Consider the following 20,371-nt stretch of genomic DNA (forward strand, 5'->3'; position numbering starts at 1 on the left):
TCGCACCTGTCGATTTTTGATTTTAGAAAAACGTTTTTTTTTTTTCCCCAGGAAGGTTAAAAACGATTTTTAACCCCAGAACTTCAACCCCTTAGCGTGGGCGACATTCACCCTTATTTTTTAAATGGGAAGGGATGTGTTGTTATACATCTTTTTAAAGGGTGTTCAATTTTCATTACAATAGCGCTTTGTTTTTTTTTAATTGGAGCTACGAATCGCCAAGGAATTAAAAGTATTTAAAAAAATTGACTCCCTAAAATCAAAAATCGACGGGTCCGAGCATTTTTTAAAAAAGGGCTCCAAACCTTGCTGGACTCTTTTCGATGGGCCACCCTGTATGTATATCTATTAGTAAAAAATACTTGTTAATCAACACCTTATGGTCAGGGTATATATTATATCCTATACCTATATATTATATCAGTATTGTTAATTTTAAAAAATAAGTAATACATCTTCAATAAAATGCTCACCCTGAATATCATCATCTTTATAGCTATTCACATGAATAAATAATTTCAAATCTAATGTCGATTTCAGTTTGAACGAAGACTATATTTTTTTTAGGTTACAGGCTTTAGTTTTGGCCCTTTACCACCTACAAACCAAAAGTGGAGGTCTAGGAAATAATGGTTTTTTCCATTGGAGGCACCACATTGTCTCTTTTGTGGACCGCCATTCTGATATTATATTTCCAAATGAAAAACAAAGAAAAAAGAAGTGGGTGGGCACGATAGCAGGGAGACTATCGCATTATAGTGGCTATTTGTTTGTATCAGGCAGTAAAACAATATTTAATAAGCCTGCCTGGTGGACTTTGATGTATCCAAAAATTACCCCGGGAGTATTATCAGAAGTTTGTATGTAGTAGTGAGTGTTGTAAAAAGATAATATTTTCATAGGCTGCTTAATTTTTTGCTAGTGAATGATGTTATTACAGGGTGTCCAAAAATGTGTGGGTAGATCTAAAAGGGGAATCGTTAAATAAGTTGTTAATTTTAAAATAAAGTAGATATAACAGAATGAAAGTAGACTATATTATAGAGTACCTATGAATCGTGAATGTGCTTAGTTTTTGCTTAATTTAATTAAACCGCATCAAGAAAGATATAATAATGTGAAAAGCCATTATTCCAGAGGTCGCTTACTTTGCCTCGATTATTGCGAAATATCCCTATAAACTTTAAAAAATGTTACAAATAACATGTGGTTTCAACATGACCCGGCACCTCCATATTTTGGTGCAAACGGGCGCCGGTAACAGATCAGCGATTTTTCTAACGATGGATTGGAAAAGGAAGTCCCGTTGCCTGGCCCTTACGTTCTCCTGATCGCCAGCCCCTAGATTTTTTCTTTGAGGTTATCTGAAAAATTTGGAATACGAAACATCTGTTCCTAATGAGGAAGATCTGCTAGCAAGGATAATGGCCGGCAGTACCCATGTAGAAGCGATTTCCGGAATATTCCAAACAGTTCGCGACTCAATGACCCAACGGTGCAATCTTTGCCATGAAGCAAATGGTCGGCATTTTGAGCAACTATTGTAAACATTAATTTATTTGTTGAAAAAAAAAAATTAAACTGCACTGCAAACAGCAATTCAGTTAATGAGCAAAAAAATAGTACCAAAAAAGATTTTTAACTCTAGAGCCCAAACGGCTCATGTGCGGACATATGTTTATTAGATAAAAAGTATTTGTTTTGATGTCCCCTACCACCCCTTAAAGTTTGTCGGTATATTTTTGGGACACCCTGTATAACTAATTAATGTGCAAAATTGTACCATATTACAAAACTATAAATTTTTATTTCCTTCTTTTTGTAATGTTTTTGGTTAATTTCTTTTATTGACGAAATTATATTCGTTAATTTTTTTTGTTTTTTTATTGTCTTTATTTGTTTTTTTATGTTTTGATTTGTTCCATATTCCTATAAAATATTTTGAATTTGAATTCCGAAATAGACGGCCCTAAAGTTATAAAAAAATATATTTGAAAAATATATTTTTTGTTCCTAATATGTCTTCAGTATCTCCTCCTATACTAAACTAGTCTTTTTCTTTAATAAATTTTTCTTAAATATATTAGTTTTGAGGTAACTTTTGCAGTAGGAGATATTAACCAATTAAATAAAATTTAATCAAACCTGTAGTAAAGTTCATTTTCTAGATAATGCTCTGAATTTGGAAAAACAAAGAGTAAAATTAAACAATGAGAAAAAGGTCTTGACAGATGCCCAAATGTTCCACAATATACTCACTCAGTACATCACAGATCCAAATTTGACTCAAACGATTGATGTTACCAATGATAGTAGCATACAATTCGAAAATATTGGAGCAGTTGAGCTAGAAATAGAAAAAAAGGTATTCGTCGTTATTATACATTTATTGTTTAGTGCTATAATTATATTTTGTAGAAAGCTGAAATGAAAGTAAAAGGTATGAAAAGGAAACAAACTACGCCATTTATGGTGCCCCAAAATAAAAAGTATGTTTTGTTGCTTTTTTGTAAAATACTTGTATACATTTCCCTTTTTTTAGATTAATAAAATTGGCTCCCAAATCAATAGCGCCAAGCTTGACTGAGCCTGTTTTAGATCGTCCAGTTCAAATTCAATCACAAGGACCTTCAAAAATAGTGCCTACAGAACATAAAAAATCTATAAGACTTATTGACCCTATGTGTTACTATAATACCTCCTTAAGCAGTAAATTATTATTAACCATAACCGTCATTTATAATTTAATAAAATTTTTGTCTTAGATATTTCTCGAATGAAAATGCTAAAAATGACAGTAAAACTAACTGGCAATACAAGGAAAGAGATGATTCTGTCCCCTTATAGTGGAATATATCTTAAACCTTATATTAGAAGGGATACAGAAACTTTTCCTAATTGGTATGTAAGATAACTCATATATATTATTTTACAAATTTTGTTGAATATTGCATGCTAAAATCGAAAAAGAATGTAGACACAGAGTGATTGATGACCAATAATACGTTTGACGTCTAAAGAAAACGTGACTATATAGAATTTTTTTGAAAGTTTGCTTACTATGGTAACCTATTAAACTAAAATATTTAGCTGCAGAAATATTTTAAACATCAATTAATACTTCAGTCAATCAATTAACAGATATTAATAATTTCGTTGCAACACATATCAAGGAATTTCAAGAAACATTATTTAGTAATGCATTCTGTCCACGAATATCAACAGAAACTCTTTTGACAGGGTGTCCAAGATAAGGATCAACTGCATGGGGATCTCGGAAACGGTAGGAGATACGAGGTCGGTTAAATTAGAGAAAAGTTGCGTAATTCGATCCTTAATTAAATACAGTTTCAGCCATTTTAAAATTCCGAATACTTCCGGAGATATCCGGAAAAAAAAACAAAAATTTGGCAAAATGATTTTTATTTTTTACCAGCCCTATTTTCATTGATTTTTTGTGCTTTACAATTTGATGTATAAATTGTTTAAATCCAACATTTCGTCTCGGAGTTATCATCAACTTTTATTTTATTATATGGATAGAAAAAAAGCTACACCCCCCTGTATGCAAGCTTATTTAATGAGAATTACAACGATGTATCACACATAATATTTAAAAAAGTTTTATGATGAAAAAGTCACTTTTTATGAAAATTTGTTGTTTGTGTCACAGTAGGCCATGAAGGACCATCCAAAAAATATTTAGCGCTTACCCATATTAAAAAAGAGCAAGGATTAACTAACTAAAGCATTTTGACATTTGTTCTCACGTTTTACTTTAACAAAAATTGAATGCTAATAACGGCCATACTTAGCATAAGTTACCTCTTATCATTGTCATTTATATGACTTATTTATATTAATATAGAATTGGTCAGTATGCCCTGCACGAATAGGCGCTGGAAAATTTCCATTCATTGCGACGAGATAAACAAATTATTGTCAAACATTTCTCTTGACATTTATTGTGTTCAGTACTTTTAGATAATTAATTTAATAGTATTTTTACAGTTAATTTGTTATTGTTATATTAGTATCTTTTTCCAAGTCTAGGTTATAATTTAGTTTGTTAATTATCGTTTTTTTTTAAATATTTTCAAACGAGAAAGAGAAAAGCTGGACATGTTGGAGTGTTATATCTTATGTCGGAAAAATTGTGATGTCGCTGCAAGCATGTATGAAAAGAAGTGTCCTGAGAAAAACTAGCCTGGTCGTACTATATTTAGGAGACTGCTTCAAAATCTTAAGGAACACGGTGCATTCAAGAAACCCGTACCCACCAGAAATAAGGCAATAATTGAAGAAGAAGAAATATCAATACTCCAGTCAGTTGTTGAAAATCTTACAACATCAACAAGGAAAACAGAAAAAAAAATACAGGAGTGCCAAAATCAACGGCTCATTTTATTTAAAAAAAGAACAAATACAAGCCTTTTAAGTGTCGACTTTGTCAAGGTCTCAGACCCGGAGATGATACTCGACGACTGACTTTTTGTGAATGGTACACCAGAAAAAGTGAAGGACGTTAATTTTCCCTTCAAGGTAATATGGTCAGATCAAAGTATGTTACAAATAATGAAATTTTTAATTCCCATTATTAGTCACAAGAAAACCCACGAGAAAAAAAAAGAATCCAGGCACCAATATCGATTTGGTTTTAATATTTGGCTAGGTATTTTGGGTACAAACATATTAGGATCATTTAGTTATCAAGGTTCGTTGACATCTAATCGTTACCTAAATTTGCTTTAAAATGATTTAGAAGAGCGACTACATAGCCTTCCACTTGGCATAATTAGCGATTGCTGGTTTCAACAAGATGAGACGCCTCCTCATAATTCCAGAGAAGTACGAGAGTATTTAAATCAACAATTTGATGGTAGGTGCATTGCGACGTACGGTGATGTGCAGTGTAGTCCACGATCACCAGATTTAACGCCTTTGGACTTTTTTATGTGGGGATATCTAATAAATTAAGTCTATGGATGAAATTTTAGAAGTGAAGAGGAACTTCAAGTATTTAGTCATCGAAGCTATTAATAGCATAACCTCTGATATGCTTATAAACGTACTAAACTTAACTGTTAGACGAGTTTATCTATGCACGAAAAATAGTAGAAGAATATTTGAGCATATGTAATATTTTTTTTTGTAATTTAATTTGTTAAAGTTGTAATTTAATTAATTAAAAACTAACGCTATTTCAAAAAAACTTTTGAATGAAGTAAAAGCTGAGAGCAAAAGTCAAAATGCTTTAGTTAGTTAATCCTTGCTCTTTTTTAATATGGGTAGGCGCTAAATGTTTTTTGAATGGTCCTTCATCCCTACTATGACACAAATAACAAATTTTCATAAAAAGTGACTTTTTGACCATAAAACTTTTTTAAATATTATGTGTGATACATCGTTGTAATTGTCATTAAATAGACTTTTATACACAGGGTGTAGTTTTTTTCGGTCCTTATAAAATATAACTTGATGGTGATAACTTAGAGATGAAACGTCGGCTTTAAACTACTTATACATCGAATTATAAAGCACAAAAAGTGGCAGTGAAAAAGTGCTTTCGGTTTTTTGAAAATGAAAAACGTTTTTTTCCGGATATCTCCGGAAGTATTAGGAATTTTAAAATGGTTGAAATTGTATTTAATTAAGGATCGAATTGCGCAACTTTTCTCTAATTTAACCCCTCGTATCTCCTACCGTTTCCGAGATCCCCATGCAGTTCATCCTTATCTTGGACACTCTGTACAATACAATTATTTATATTTCGCAATGTTTCCATACTATTCGTATCAGACTCAGAGCTAAAAAATCGATAAAGATACATTTAATTGACGCTAATTTTGTAAAAATATAATTGACTTCTGACAGAGCTGTGAATTAAATCGTGCTTGGGAGCTTGTGCTCTCCTGCCCTTTTCGTTTGCTTATTAGCGAGTTCTTGATTCGGACCCACACTCTACTGTATAGTAAAATTTCAGGACTCTCAACTCAACTCTACTGTCTGAATTTAACCTTTTTTTTCTTGACTTTATTTATTGTTGTCGTTTGTTACCCTATTACCATCTGTTAATTTGTTAACATAAGGATTGGCAACACAGAATCTATTTTGGATTGGATCAAGAGGTGATTTTTGAAAAAGAGAAGCGCTTTCGGCTAATAACTGTTATCAGTGTTAATAAAAATATCTCTCAAAAAATTTCTCTCCCTAACGGGGTCGAGACATAAAATATTATGTCAAAACTTTTTTTTTATAAACAACTTTAGATAAACGTACGTCACAATTTAAAATTAACAAAATTTATACAATTTTACAGTTCAGACATAGAACCTCACCCTCCTTTGAAGAAAAAGTTGAAATGAAAACGTTAGGTCGTCCTACGATTTACCAAAGTAAAATCAACATAGTATGGTACGGTAGTATGCAAATGTATATCTATAAATATGTAATAAATTTTGAAAAACACATAATAGGAAATTCGAAATCATAAAATTGATTTTTTATTGCAACAAGCTCTCAATGAAAATAATGAACAAATGCATAAACTACAATGTATTGCGTTGCCTAAATCTAATAGACGAATTTTAAAAGAATACTGCGACATTTTGATTTCACAAATAAAAAATAGATTCCAATTTATAGGACACTTAGATATGTTTCAGAACTACAAAAAAAACTTTTCTTAGAGTCATTTTTGATGAGAAAATTAGCGCAAAAGCGATTATCCATTTACTAATTGTGGGAACTTCGAACTTACCGTTATATACAGAGCATCCATAAAGTAGCGGATAAATTCAATAAAAATGAAATAGACCGTTTCTGAAAAATATGCCCGAACCCTTCGATCTTAATATTAGGTTTAAGGTTTTTCTACGTGAAAATGAAATATACAAGGTGACTTGAAAAAAGATATGACGTCATCAATGTTTTTTTTTAAATGGAAACCACAATTTTTTAATGCAAAATCAGAAAGAACGCATTTTTTTACAAAGGATATAGTACAAATGAATAGTGGTTGCATAAGCAATTTTAAACAAAAATGATAATAAAATGTAAAATGAAAGAAATTTTGGTTTTTTAGTTGTTGTTGTGTCAAAAAGTGAATGTATTTTGGTGCAACTATTTGGAGTATTTTTACATTCGCAAGTAGTGTTTATTCTTTTTTATAGGCGAAAGCAGTGTCATCCTGCGTTTTATTAGTAACTACACTTTATTACCTACTGTTATTGTATGAAATATAAGAAAATTAACCGAACGTAAAAGAATCGAAATCTTGTGCATGATTAGTTTCGGAGATATGTCGCGTACTCAAAAGGAGGTGGTTCAGTTGTGGTAATGCAACCCATCCTGATCGGTCGCCTATTAACCAAAGCATAGTAAGCAGAGTTGAAACAAAGTTTCGTGAATTCGGGCATGTCCGGGATACTCAAAAAGCTGGTCGGGGTTCAATAACTGGAGAAGAGCTTAACGTTCTGTTAACGGTCCTAGATAATCCCAAAGTCACAGGCACGGCTTCTAATGTTAATTTATCGCGATCTAATGTGCATAAAGTATTAAAAAAAGCAAAGTTCCACCCTTATAAAATATTCTTACTTCAAGAGCTATCGGAAGATGATTTTGATCGCCAAAATGAATTTTGTGAGCAAATGCAGCAATTCTGTAATGATAACAATAATTTTGTAAAACGGATAATATTTTCGTCAACAAAAATATTGTCATTGTCAACACACAAAATTGTCGATACTGGACGACCGAAAACCCTCATTGGTTCATAGAATGTCATACACAACACCCTCAAAAAGTCAATGTATGGTACGGTATAATGGAAGCAAGAGTTTTAGGACCTTACTTTTTTGATGACACTCTGATAATATACTCTGACTGATAACTTTGTATCCGAATTTGGAAGAACCCGACATGTACCAACGTGATCTTTTTCAGCAAGACGGATCCCCGCCACACTATGCTTTACCCGTTCGCAATTATCTAGATGAAGTTTTTCCAAATTGTTGGATAGGTAGACGAGAGTTCATTGAATGGACATCCATATTGCCAGATTTAACAGCCCTCGATTACTTTTTATGGGTATACTTAAAAAGTAATGTGTATGTCACTAAACCAGCGAGTTTAGAAGATTTAAAAGAACAAATACGCCAGAAAATTACAAATATTACTCCAGATGTCACTGACAACGTTCAAAAAGAATTTTTAAATCGCCTTGGTTATTGTGAGGCTGTTAACAGTGCTCAATTCGAACAATTAATTTAGATAAGTATTTCTTTAATTTTAAATTTTATCATCATTTTTCGTTCAAAATTGCTTATGTAACCACTATTCATTCGTACCATATCCTTTGTAAAAAAATGCGTTCTTTCTGATTCTGCATTAAAAAATGGTGGTTTCCATTTAAAAACCATATTGATGACATATCTTTTTTATGAGTCACCCTGTATTTAATTTCGACGTAGAAAAACCCTAAACCAAATATTAAAATCGACGGGTTCGGGTATTTTTTTCATAAACTGTCCATTTCGTTTTTATTGAATTTATTCGCTACTTTACGGATGCACTGTATAGTGGAACAGTAGAAATGATATGTTTCGTAGCCGAGATAGCACTGGCATTCTTCAGATTTTTTATTTGTAATAAAAAATAATTACAAAAACTTTTTTGAAAACAAAAACGAAATCAAAAACCAATGAAACTTGCGAGGGTAAAAGATACTTTTTAACTATAAAGAGAATTAAGTGTTTTTTGAGTAGTACGATGGCTATAATAATAGACTATAAACTAATGCTATGCTTTTAATAGAAAAAAACTTGGACAGAATATTTTAGATATTTACAATAAAGTGATTGAAGTATTTGCTGCCTAAAAAATAAAAGAATAGATTTTATATACAGGGTGTCCGCTAATTAATGGTACATGGAAAAACCACAGACTCCTGATGTAAAAATATTACGATTTAACTATATTTACCTATATCCAAAAGATGATCTTAACTGAGATACGGGGTGTTAAACTTAAAACATTTTTTTTGTTTTTTCCCAATAACTTTAACTGTATTTAAGTTTTTATTGAAAATAATACTTTTTTCATATTTTTTACGTAAAAAAGGTATACTACTTTCGAGTCGCTCAGAGTCGCCGTTTTCGAGATATCTGCCTTAAAATTATTTAGTACAGCAGCTCAAGCAAGCAATAATGTCTTGTTACTCTTTACCAATCATTTTTTACATCATAAATAATGTTTTAGTATAAGTCATTGAGAATAATGCAGACAAAAATTGGATTATTATTTAATTAACTTTATTTAAAATAACTATGACACTAGAAAATCTGTTGAAAGAAAATAACATTAACGAAAACAAACTTAACTATGCGACTGATAACTTTTCCATTTTGAAACTGTGACGAGATTTAGTAAAAAAATAGATCTGCTTTTGACAAAAACTGTTCAAAATGTCTACCATTCACTTCAATACATTTAACAGTTCTTTTGCTGAAAGATCTCCCAATTTAAAAAAATAATTGTTCGTTTCGTAGCTTTTGTGCAGCATATAAAATTCTCTGCCATAGTTCTTCTCTGGAATTTACTATTTCTTTGTAAACGAGCGACTTCATATAGCCCCATACACAAAAATCCAGCGGGTTAAAATCGGGACTTCGCGCCGGCCATGGCCTCTGGCTCCCACGACCTATCCAGCGATTAGGAAAACGGTTGTTCAGGTACTGTCTGACAGCTCTAGAGAAGTGTGCTGGCGCTCCGTCTTGCATGAACTACATATGTTGCCTTATGTCCAGCGGAATATCATCGAGAAAATCTGGTAAATGTTTCTAGGAACTCAAGGTAGAGTTCCCCGTTTAAATTGGGCGGTATAGTTCGAAAGGGCCCAATAAATGATTATCGATTATACCACACCATACATTAATTTTGAATTCATGTTGGAAATGACGTTCGTGAACTGAATGTGGATTTTGTAATGCCCATGTGTGTTTATTTCTAAAATTGAAAATGCCTCTACGTGTAAACGTTGCTTCATCAGTAAATAGTATCTTATTCAGAAACATGGGGTCGGCATTTATTTGGGCACGGCAAAAACGGGCAAATTCTATCCTGGGCGCAAAATCATTTTCTAACAAATTTTGCACGGGAGTGAAATAATACGGATAAAGACCCTCTTCGTGAAATATTTTACAAATGGATGACTTGCCTACTTCAGTTGCCGCAGCAGCATGTCTTGCACTTATTTCCGGATCTTCAGCCACGCGGACCAGAATTTCTTCTTGTTGTTCTGGAGTTATAACCTTCGGGCGCCCTGCGGAATTCCGTTTAGGACGAAATGTACCTGTTTCTCCTAATCGATCGTAAAGATTTTTGAAGATCTTGAAATCAGGTTGTCTTCGATTTGGATAGAGTTCTGAATATCGTCTATAGGCTTCGCGTCCATTCAAATTTGCCTGCGCATATACACACAACATATCCCTCATTTCGGCATTTAAAAAAAGATTGTGCCTCGGCATTGTTTCTCCACTTACGAAAAATTTAAAAATTCAACAAAACCGTAAACTGGATGCAAAATCACAGAAAACACTAATTAAATATTTTCTGACAACTTTAAACTAATCAACAAATAACAACAACATGGCGGTTTCCTAACAACTGCGTCTCTAAAGTTCATTTGCTTTCTCATAGCTTACTTTAAAAAAACGAATTATTTCCCGATTATATTAATTATTCAGCCGGGGTCGAGTGCATGGTGCACTAAATAATTTAAATACAAATATCTCCAAAACGGTAACTCTGAGCGACTTCAACTTAGTATACCTTTTTTACGTAAAAAATATGAAAAAAGTATTATTTTCAATAAAAACTTAAATACAGTTAAGCACAAAAAAGTTATGACCTTATGAAAGAGAAAAAGATGTCGCAGACAGCGCCCCCTACATTGTACACTCAATTTGTTAAAAAAATGAATTTCTCGACCTAAAAAACCCCTAACTACAAATTTTTGTGAAAAAAAGTTAACTTTTGTTAAAGTTATTGGGGAAAAACAAAAAAAAAGTTTTAAGTTTAACACCCTGTACAGGAGATTCCTGATTACGTAATTTTTTAGTTTTAGTAAAGGCAAATTAAACCACCAATAAATTATAACATATCCTTTACTACGTATAAATTTTGATAACCAATAAAAAATGGACTGTATTTTACAATAACATAAACGCGGATCGGTCAACAAAAAAAACCAATACATCAGGGAAGCACCGACCGCGATGACACACTGTCTCTCGATGACTTTCGACGCGACCGCTGACAGTTCCACACCGCTAATAGGGATGGGTTATAAGAATGGGAAAGAATAGCGATAAAGTGTCTTTTTCCAACATACCCCCCACCTTGGAAGAATTTCTTTCAACCCCACTCAAAGTTTCACTATGTGCTTTCAAAGTCATTATCAGGTAAGATACAAATTTTAGACAAAGAACGTTTAATGATTCCAGTTCGAGTTCTAATCTCTGCTACTCGGCATCTCCCATCAGGTCCTTGGATCAGCTTCACGATTCGCCCAAGTTTCCAAAGAAATGGTGGCAAATTATCTTCTCTTATAACCACCATTTGATTTTCTTTCAAATTTGGTTGCTCCAACTTCCACTTACACCTATTCTGCAGCTCAGCCAGATACTCCTTAGACCACCTTTGCCAAAAATGTTGAAACATTTTCTGGATTTGCTGCCACTTATCAAGGCGGTTTTCTCTTAAATCAGAGTAATCACCATCTGGTAAGGATGTGAGTCGTTTGCCAATAAGAAAATGGCCAGGGGTTAGGACATCAAAATCATTAGGATTAGGAGACAAGGGAACCAAAGGCCTGGAATTCAAAACTGCCTCCACTTGCGTAAGAAGAGTACATAAACCTTCAAATGTTAATGAATATGTTCCCAGGACACGCTTCAAATGGTGCTTACAAGACTTTACCCCAGCTTCCCACAACCCTCCAAAATTTGGCAGAATGAGCTGGTATAAATTCCCAGTTTATATTTTCCCCTTTAAAAAGCTCTTTTAACTCAGAGGCTTGACCCATTAAAAATTTTCCAAGATCTTTCAATTCTGAAAAAGCTCCCACAAATGTAGTGCCATTATCACTTACAACATTACTTGGAATTCCCCTACGGGATACAAAACGTCTAAAACATGAAATAAAAGCGGTTGATGTAAGATCACTCACCAATTCAAGGTGTTTGGCCTTAGTACTAAAACATACAAATAAAGCTATATAGGATTTTATTAAACGAAAGCCTCTACCACTTTTATTTCTAACCATTAATGGACCTGCATAGTCCACACCTACATTTTGAAAAGGCAAAGAAGGACGAACACGCAACTCAGGTAAAACACCCATAATCTGACTAGCTTGGCCCTTATTAGGACAAACTCTAAAACACTTTATACAATTTCTAGTTACTTTACGCACCAAGTTTCTACCACCAATAGGCCAATATTTTTCACGTAAAGAGCTTAATAAAAGTTGCGGACCAGCGTGTAAGAGTCTTTCATGTTCATATAAAACCAATAACAAAGTAAATTTATGCTTTGCTGGTAGCAATATTGGATGCTTTTCATAAAATCGCAAATCAGAACATTGCAATCTTCCCCCCACCCTGAGGATGCCACAGGAGTCCAAAAAAGGACTTAAACCAATTAGTTTTGAGGACCTTAAAGGTGTATTGGCCTTTAAACTATTTATTTCATATGAAAAGCACTCTCTTTGCACCAAACCGATTAAAAGTTGCAAAGCACTTTGGTTTTCAAGGAAAGTTGTTTTACTTTGACCCAATTTTGCACATTTTGACCTTGTTATTTTAACAAATCTTAAAACATATGCTATACAATTTGTAAGTCGTTTGAAATTAGAGAATCTTTCAAAATCAACCAACCTATCAACTGAAACATTTTTAAAACTACAAATATCATCAATCAACCTTAGATCGTTTGATTTCTGGAATATCTAATAACGTAGGAATTTGAACAATATCCCAAGAATTTTGAGAAGAATGTAACCACGGAGGGCCTTCCCACCAAAATGCCAAATTCTTTAGTTTTCCAGGTTCACACCCACGTGACAAGATATCAGCAGGATTCTGCTCAGACTTCACATAAAACCAATCATTGGCATTAGTTTTCTCTCGGATTTGTGCAACCCTATTTGAAACGAAAGTTTGTAAGAGATGCGGAGATGTTGCAATCCAATTAAGCACCACAGTGGAATCACACCAAAGAAACACACCATTAAACTTAAGAGACATACAACTCTTGATTCTTTCCACTAAATGTACCAATACTAAAGCACCACACAACTCCAGACGTGGTATCGTTAACGTTTTAAGAGGTGCCACCTTTGATTTCCCACAAATTAAAGAAACCTTGACATTGCCACTCTTATCTACACTTCTTATGTAGACACAAGAACCGTAAGCTTCCATGCTAGCATCACAAAATCCGTGGATTTGAATTTCTATAGGCTCTAGACATACAACTTGTCGTTCAATTTCAAAATCATCTAACATAAAGAAGTTTTTTCTTAAATCTCTCCAATAGAAATCAAGGTTGGATGGCAAAGATTCATCCCATGAAATTTTCAACTCCCATAGCCTTTGTAACAAAATTTTACCGGGAAACCAATATTATGCTAGGACTTAGTAATCCGAGAGGATCAAAGATCTTTGAAATATCCGATAAGATACTACGTTTATTAACTTTTGAAACATTAGTAGGAAAATTTATGTAATATCAAACATCTTTTTTAAAAGACCAATATAATCCCAATGTCTTATTGGAATCCTTTTCACCAAAAACTACATTATCATTTGAAGCAGATCCCTGAATGCCATCAATGACCTCTGGTTTATTTGAAATCCATTTTCTCAGGTTAAAACCTGCCTCAAAGAGAATTTCTTTAACTTTTTTACACACATTAACCATTTCACTCACAGAAGCTCCTCCTGCCAACATATCATCAACGTAAAAACTATGTATTATAATTCTAGAAGCTTCTGGATGAGTTTCCACGTTATCCAATCCTAACTGCCTAAGACAACGTATGGACAAAAATGCTGCTGACCTAGTCCCATAGGTAACAGTATTTAATGTATACTCATGGACATCCTCATCAAGAGATTTTCTCCACAGAATCTTTTGTAGACATCTTTGATCTGGATCTATCCAGATCATGCGGTACATCTTTTCGATGTCAGCACAAACAACAACATTAAACTGCCGAAATCTAAGTAAAATATCCAATAAATCATCTTGAATGACTGGTCCAGTATGGTGGATGTCATTTAAAGATACGCCAGTATCTGTAGGAGCAGAACCATTAAAAACCACCCTTAGTTTAGTAGTCTTACTTTGTTCATTTAATACTCCATGGTGCGGTAAAAAATATGACATGCTATCATTTGATGTATTATCACAAAGTGTCATATGCCCCAACTGCTCATATTCCTCCATAAAAGAACAATACATTTGCTTTAAAACAGAATTTTTATTTAACCTTCTTTCCATAGAATAAAATCTGTGCAACGCATGGCTTTTAGAGTATCCCAATTTATTAATAGAATCACACAAAGGAAGCTGCACAACGAATTTTCCATCATCAGCATGTCTATATGTTGTCTCATTAAACAAATTTTCACAAAAAACATCTTCCTCAGATACCAGAGAATTTACAATTGGAGGAGGTTCCTCAACTTGCCAGAATTTTTCTAATTCATTTTCAATATTAGGCGTTGATTTAACAAAATTACATAACCTTTTTGTATTACCAGGACCCAAAATGCTGCCAGAAAATACCCATCCAAGTTTAGTCTTTTGTATAACAGGTTGATTTTCACCAAGACTTATTTGACCAATACAAAGCAAACTATAGAAAATTTCAGCTCCTATCAAAATATCAATTTCTCCTGGTTCATTTAAAGAGGGATCTGCCCATTTTAAATGACTTGGGATTTTTAAGTGAGAACATTATCACCAATCTGTGAAACCACCAAACATGAAATGCTTGTCTCATAATTATTATGGAAAGAAACAATTTTCACATTGCACTTAGATTTTATATTAGTCACCAGTTGATTAACCCCTGCCATAGATATATTAACCCCAATAGAACTCAAGCCCAATTTTGTAAACATTTTCACAGAAATCAAATTAGATTGAGAACCACTATCTAAAAGAACTCTGCATGTTTGATAGTGACCATTAATGTCTACCGCTTGTACCAGTGCAGTTGACAATAAAACATCAGAAACATTACTCGAGTTACAATAAGAAGTCAAAACATTAAAGCTTGTAGGTGAAGAATCCTTAGGTTCATCCAATAATTCTTCCTCTCTTGACTTTGCCAAATCATTCTCATTCTTTACAGGGCTAGAAACACCACTTAAATTACCACTATTTTTATTTTTATCATAATGCAAAAGAACATTATGCTTAGACCCACATTTTTTACATCCCCGCTGGGTACAGCTCTTACTAATGTGCCCAGGCCTTAAGCAATTTAAACAAACCTTTAGTTGCAAAGCTTTTTGGAACCTATAATAAGTACCCATTTCCAAAAATACTTTATAATTCTGGATAAAATGATTCCCATCACAAAAGGAGCACTTTTGGTTCACAGAAATAAAAGATCTTTGCTTTGCCCTGTAAACCCCCTTTTCTTTAATGTTACCTACACAGTTATTAACCTCCAAGCCCTCCAACAAATCAGCTTTGACTTTTAGAAAGTTTTTAAACTCCTCAAGGGTAGGTAATGCATCCTTACTTTTCCTTTCTTCCCATTCTCTTTTTGTGTGCAAATCTAGCTTTGAACTTATCAAAAAAATAACTATTACATCCCAATTATCAGTATTTACCCCCAATGAGTTAAGTGACCTGAGATTTTTTACCAAAACATCCAACATTCTTCTCAGCTCATAAGCATTTTCTTTTTGCATTTGAGACAAATTAACCAAACATTTTAAATTATTATTCACCAATAATGAAGTATTATTATACCTTTCTAATAGCAAGTTCCAAGCAACATCATACCCACTATCAGAAAATTCAAGTGTTCCAATAAACTGCTTTGCGTCTCCGTCCAATGCGCCCCTAAGAAAATGGAATTTTTCAATATTGTCCAATCTTTCATTTTTATGCACTAAAGAAGAAAAAGTATCCCTAAACTCCAGCCAATTTTCAGATTTTCCTGAAAATGTAGGAATTGGAATTGGCGGAAGTTTTGGCAACGCCTTTAAAGACACAATTTCTTTTTTATTGTGGCCCGAACCAGAAGCTATCGAGACAGACCTTAGAGATTTTTCTTCAGTAGCGTTTTCATAAAAATCATATCTTGTAAGTAAATTACGAGCCATTGATGAAAAACTATAAAAGTTATCCTCAAAATGTTGACGTTCTGTATACTGGGCTTCCAAATCAGCCTCATCCACCAAAAACTCAATATCATTCTGAATTTCATCAAAAACCGGTAACAATTCGGTCAATTTTTGCAAACGCATATCCAATTCTACAAAAAACGACTTGTCAACACCATCTGTTATAGTTTCCAAGGAAGCATTTAACTTATCAAAATAATTCTTAAACATTGTCAACTTAGATTTTAAGCTACCGCGCTTTTTAATTAACGCTTTTACTTCTTCAGCCATTTTCTTCCGCTAATGGAGACACAAAACAAGGAATAAAAGGAAAATATTGAAAGGAAATACTCACAAATATCCACAAGGATTTTTACTCCAAGGATTTTTTTTATACTAAACCAGCTGGTATACAAACACAGAGCTCAAATCCAGTAGTATTTCCAATCTCCAACTGCTTTTCCAATAAGCAACAGCTTCGCCAAACACAGTTTTTCCAAATACCAGTCCAATAAAATCACGTCCAATTAACACACGTCCCAAAATAAAACGACGTAAAACGTTTAACAAATCAGTGCTCCAATAACACGATCTGTTTTTACCAAAACCAACAGTTTTCAATAGTCACAATAAACCACAATTCACTGGATTGCAAAACATCCGGTGTCGATGGACCATTTTGTATGTACAGGAGATTCCTGATTACGTAATTTTTTAGTTTTAGTAAAGGCAAATTAAACCACCAATAAATTATAACATATCCTTTACTACGTATAAATTTTGATAACCAATAAAAAATGGACTGTATTTTACAATAACATAAACGCGGATCGGTCAACAAAAAAAACCAATACATCAGGGAAGCACCGACCGCGATGACACACTGTCTCTCGATGACTTTCGACGCGACCGCTGACAGTTCCACACCGCTAATAGGGATGGGTTATAAGAATGGGAAAGAATAGCGATAAAGTGTCTTTTTCCAACACAGCCTGTATCTCCTTTTCAACTTTTGGATATAGGTAAATATAGTTAAATCGTAATATTTTTACATCAGGAGTCTGTGGTTTTTCCATGTACCATTAATTAGCGGACACCCTGTATACATAAACAATCTTACTTAAATCAATAATCTGATTTTGTAGATTCTATCCCTACACTATTTTTTAAATACTTTATTTTTTCTGCATTCAATTTCACTCGGCTTAATAATGGGAGGGTTCAAACATTACTCGAATGCTCCAAAAACGTCTGACTCTTTGGCAGAGCACGTTAATCTATAGGTATAAATATGATGTAAACATAAGAAACTATAAGACTGCCTGTTTTATAGGGCTTTTTATTTCATGTTTTAATTTATTTGGTTATTTAATTGTAAAATATTGTAAACTTTAACATGTCAGTTCCAAAAAAACATCTTGTCGGACTTGCATTGTCTTATTTATTTAATGTACACCTTCAAAAACATGTCAGTTCCAGCCCTGAAGATGGTCGAAACGTCTGCATTTTTTGCAATAAAATCAGTTTCATTTGAAGTCCTACACCTGCGACACTTTTTCCATTTCATACTAAAGACATTAAACTTTAGTAATAATCTAATACGTATCGAAACATTAGATATTCTGGCTGTTGGCTCTTTAACATTTTCAAGTAATTAATATTAGTTAGGTTCTTGTTAATCACAATGTTTAATTAATTTTACTGGCAAAAGTGAAAGTAAATTCTCCAGTCTTTTTATGAAATATTCAGTTTTGCTAAAGAAAGAAAAGCAAATACTTATATTAACTATGTGTATCGAATACTAAATATCAAAATAAATTAAAAAAACATAACATTGAAACTTTTATAAACAACTTGCACTATTTTAAATGAGTTATAATGTTTTTAATAGTATTGGATTATTCTAGGCTTAAGTTGATGGCGGAGCTTCAATTAGAAGCAAACAAAAATAACGCAGAATTCGTTTTACCACCAAGAGCACCCATAGATTATTCATACGTCCAGCCTGAACATATTCCCGCCATTAACAGTTTGTGTAATCAGTTTTTTTGGCCTGGAATAGACCGTGAGTATGTGTACTTTTAGAGAGATAAATGTAATTCGCCTGCTTTGATTTTTCTAGTAACAGACTCACTACAATACCCGGACTTTAGCTGTGTGGCTTTGTATAAAAAATTAATTATCGGATTTGCATTTTTGGTCCCGGATGTAAAGCATACCGAAAATTATATTTCGTTTGTGTTCACAAGGCCTGCTTGGAGGAATTGTGGTATTGCTAAGTTTATGATGTACCATTTAATTCAAGTAAGAAATCTATATACAAAAGATTGAATTTTATGTTATGAAAATATCTTTTTAGACAAGTTTGGGAAGAGATGTCACCTTACATGTCTCTATTGATAATCCAGCATTATTTCTCTATCAGAAGTTTGGGTTTAAGGTGGAAAATGTGGTTTTAGATTTTTATGATAAATATTACAGGAGTGATGTTCGAGAATCAAAAAATGCCTTTTTTTGTAGATTGGAAAGATAATATTAAGAGAGAGATTTTATCATCTATACCTAGAACTCATATTATAAGAAGTACAACAATAAAGTTTATAATAAATTTTAAATTAAATAAAAAAATTTGATCTAATCAATATGATCTCAACTTTTTACATTTTTTCCTTTTGAATATAATATTATAATATAGTGTATCCCATGATGAAATGCGACGATCAATTCTCACAAGACATTGGAAAACTTTTGGAAGATTGGCTAATTGATATGTTAATTCAAATTTTATCTGGAATTACAACAAAATAAAATAAGACAAACATACTTCGAGTTAAATAAACATCTGTATAAATTTAGAATATCTGTAATATGGCAGTTTAAAATAAAAATAAATATTTGAATTTTTTTGGAAATTTCCAAAAATAATTCGAAATAATGTGCGTTAATTTTGCTGGCCAGTGTATGCTTTTTAAATTTAATGAGATATGATGAATGTTTAGATGGAAAAAAGCGTTTTAAAGGCACAAACTTATTAAAACAGTACCAAATAAAAGTTAGCAACAGTGAGATCTAAATCAGAATCTGACTGAGGTTTCCCAGTTGCAATTTAATATGTAATTGTTGACAAGATTCCATGCATGTTTAAAATCATAATACCAAGTTACAGGTGCTACCAAAAGTTTAGGTTGATGTCAAGGCAACTTGAGAAGGCAAAAGTTTAGGTTGATGTCCAGTGGTGGGTGATAAGGATCATGTTTAATAAGACCACTGCATTTAACTGCAAAATATATATCAAGATTTAAGGAGCAAATATCCAGAATAGACCTATGCATGATCATTAACCACTCCATTGAACTGAACTCTCCATGCAATACAATACTAGGATGGAGACGATCCTGATCATTACTATAAACCCACAAGATATTAGGCGGATTATAGTCAGCAAGTACTAGCACTTTCCTAGCACAAATCCGTGAAAGGAGGAATGTATACGCAACCTATACAACATTCCTGAGAATAAGCCAATGTCACAGATATCCAAACTTCTTTACTAGAGGGATTGGAAATGCTTAGCCTATGCGACTTTATATGACTTTGGACTGCGAGTACACCGCCGCGATTCTTGTAGCTATTGTTGTTCTTGTTTTGGTCTGTACTGTACACAGCATAGCAGGGGTCAAGAAATTCAGAGTTCCATTGTCAGGGTCCGACCAAGTTACAGTTGAAGCTAGGATACTGTAATCTTTTGATTGAGCAGCACACAGGAATTCCTTCAGTTTAGTTTTCAGCCCCCTAAAATTTTGGTAGAAAACGGCAAGCAATCATAGAAAGATTTTGCTTCAGTTTCTTTTCTCGTGGTATATGTTACAAAAAAGCTTTGTAACAAACACTAACATCTTGTAGTTTATTTTCAATACGTGCTCGAACTTTGTACCAATAAGAACAAGGATTGAAATTAGCAT

At 33.1% G+C, this 20,371-nt stretch overlaps 1 protein-coding gene across 2 annotated transcripts in view; it reads left to right on the forward strand.

Moving 5' to 3' along the window:
* Positions 1 to 19,056, forward strand: part of LOC126734469 (cysteine-rich protein 2-binding protein) — a 29,453-nt gene extending 10,397 nt beyond the window's left edge. Inside the window, exons 2-9 of one of the 2 annotated variants that reach the window (XM_050438115.1) lie at positions 568 to 860; positions 2,169 to 2,365; positions 2,419 to 2,489; positions 2,543 to 2,709; positions 2,766 to 2,901; positions 18,317 to 18,474; positions 18,532 to 18,713; positions 18,769 to 19,056. In XM_050438115.1, coding sequence (XP_050294072.1) covers positions 568 to 860; positions 2,169 to 2,365; positions 2,419 to 2,489; positions 2,543 to 2,709; positions 2,766 to 2,901; positions 18,317 to 18,474; positions 18,532 to 18,713; positions 18,769 to 18,942 — 1,378 coding nt within the window. In that variant the 3' untranslated portion in view covers positions 18,943 to 19,056. Of the gene's footprint in view, positions 1 to 567; positions 861 to 2,168; positions 2,366 to 2,418; positions 2,490 to 2,542; positions 2,710 to 2,765; positions 2,902 to 18,316; positions 18,479 to 18,531; positions 18,714 to 18,768 lie in introns of those variants that run through there. The other variant, XM_050438116.1, reaches the window with a different exon arrangement.
* Positions 19,057 to 20,371: the final 1,315 nt, after the last annotated feature.

Source organism: Anthonomus grandis, chromosome 3 (assembly GCF_022605725.1).
Source record: "Anthonomus grandis grandis chromosome 3, icAntGran1.3, whole genome shotgun sequence".
Lineage (NCBI taxonomy): Eukaryota > Metazoa > Arthropoda > Insecta > Coleoptera > Curculionidae > Anthonomus > Anthonomus grandis.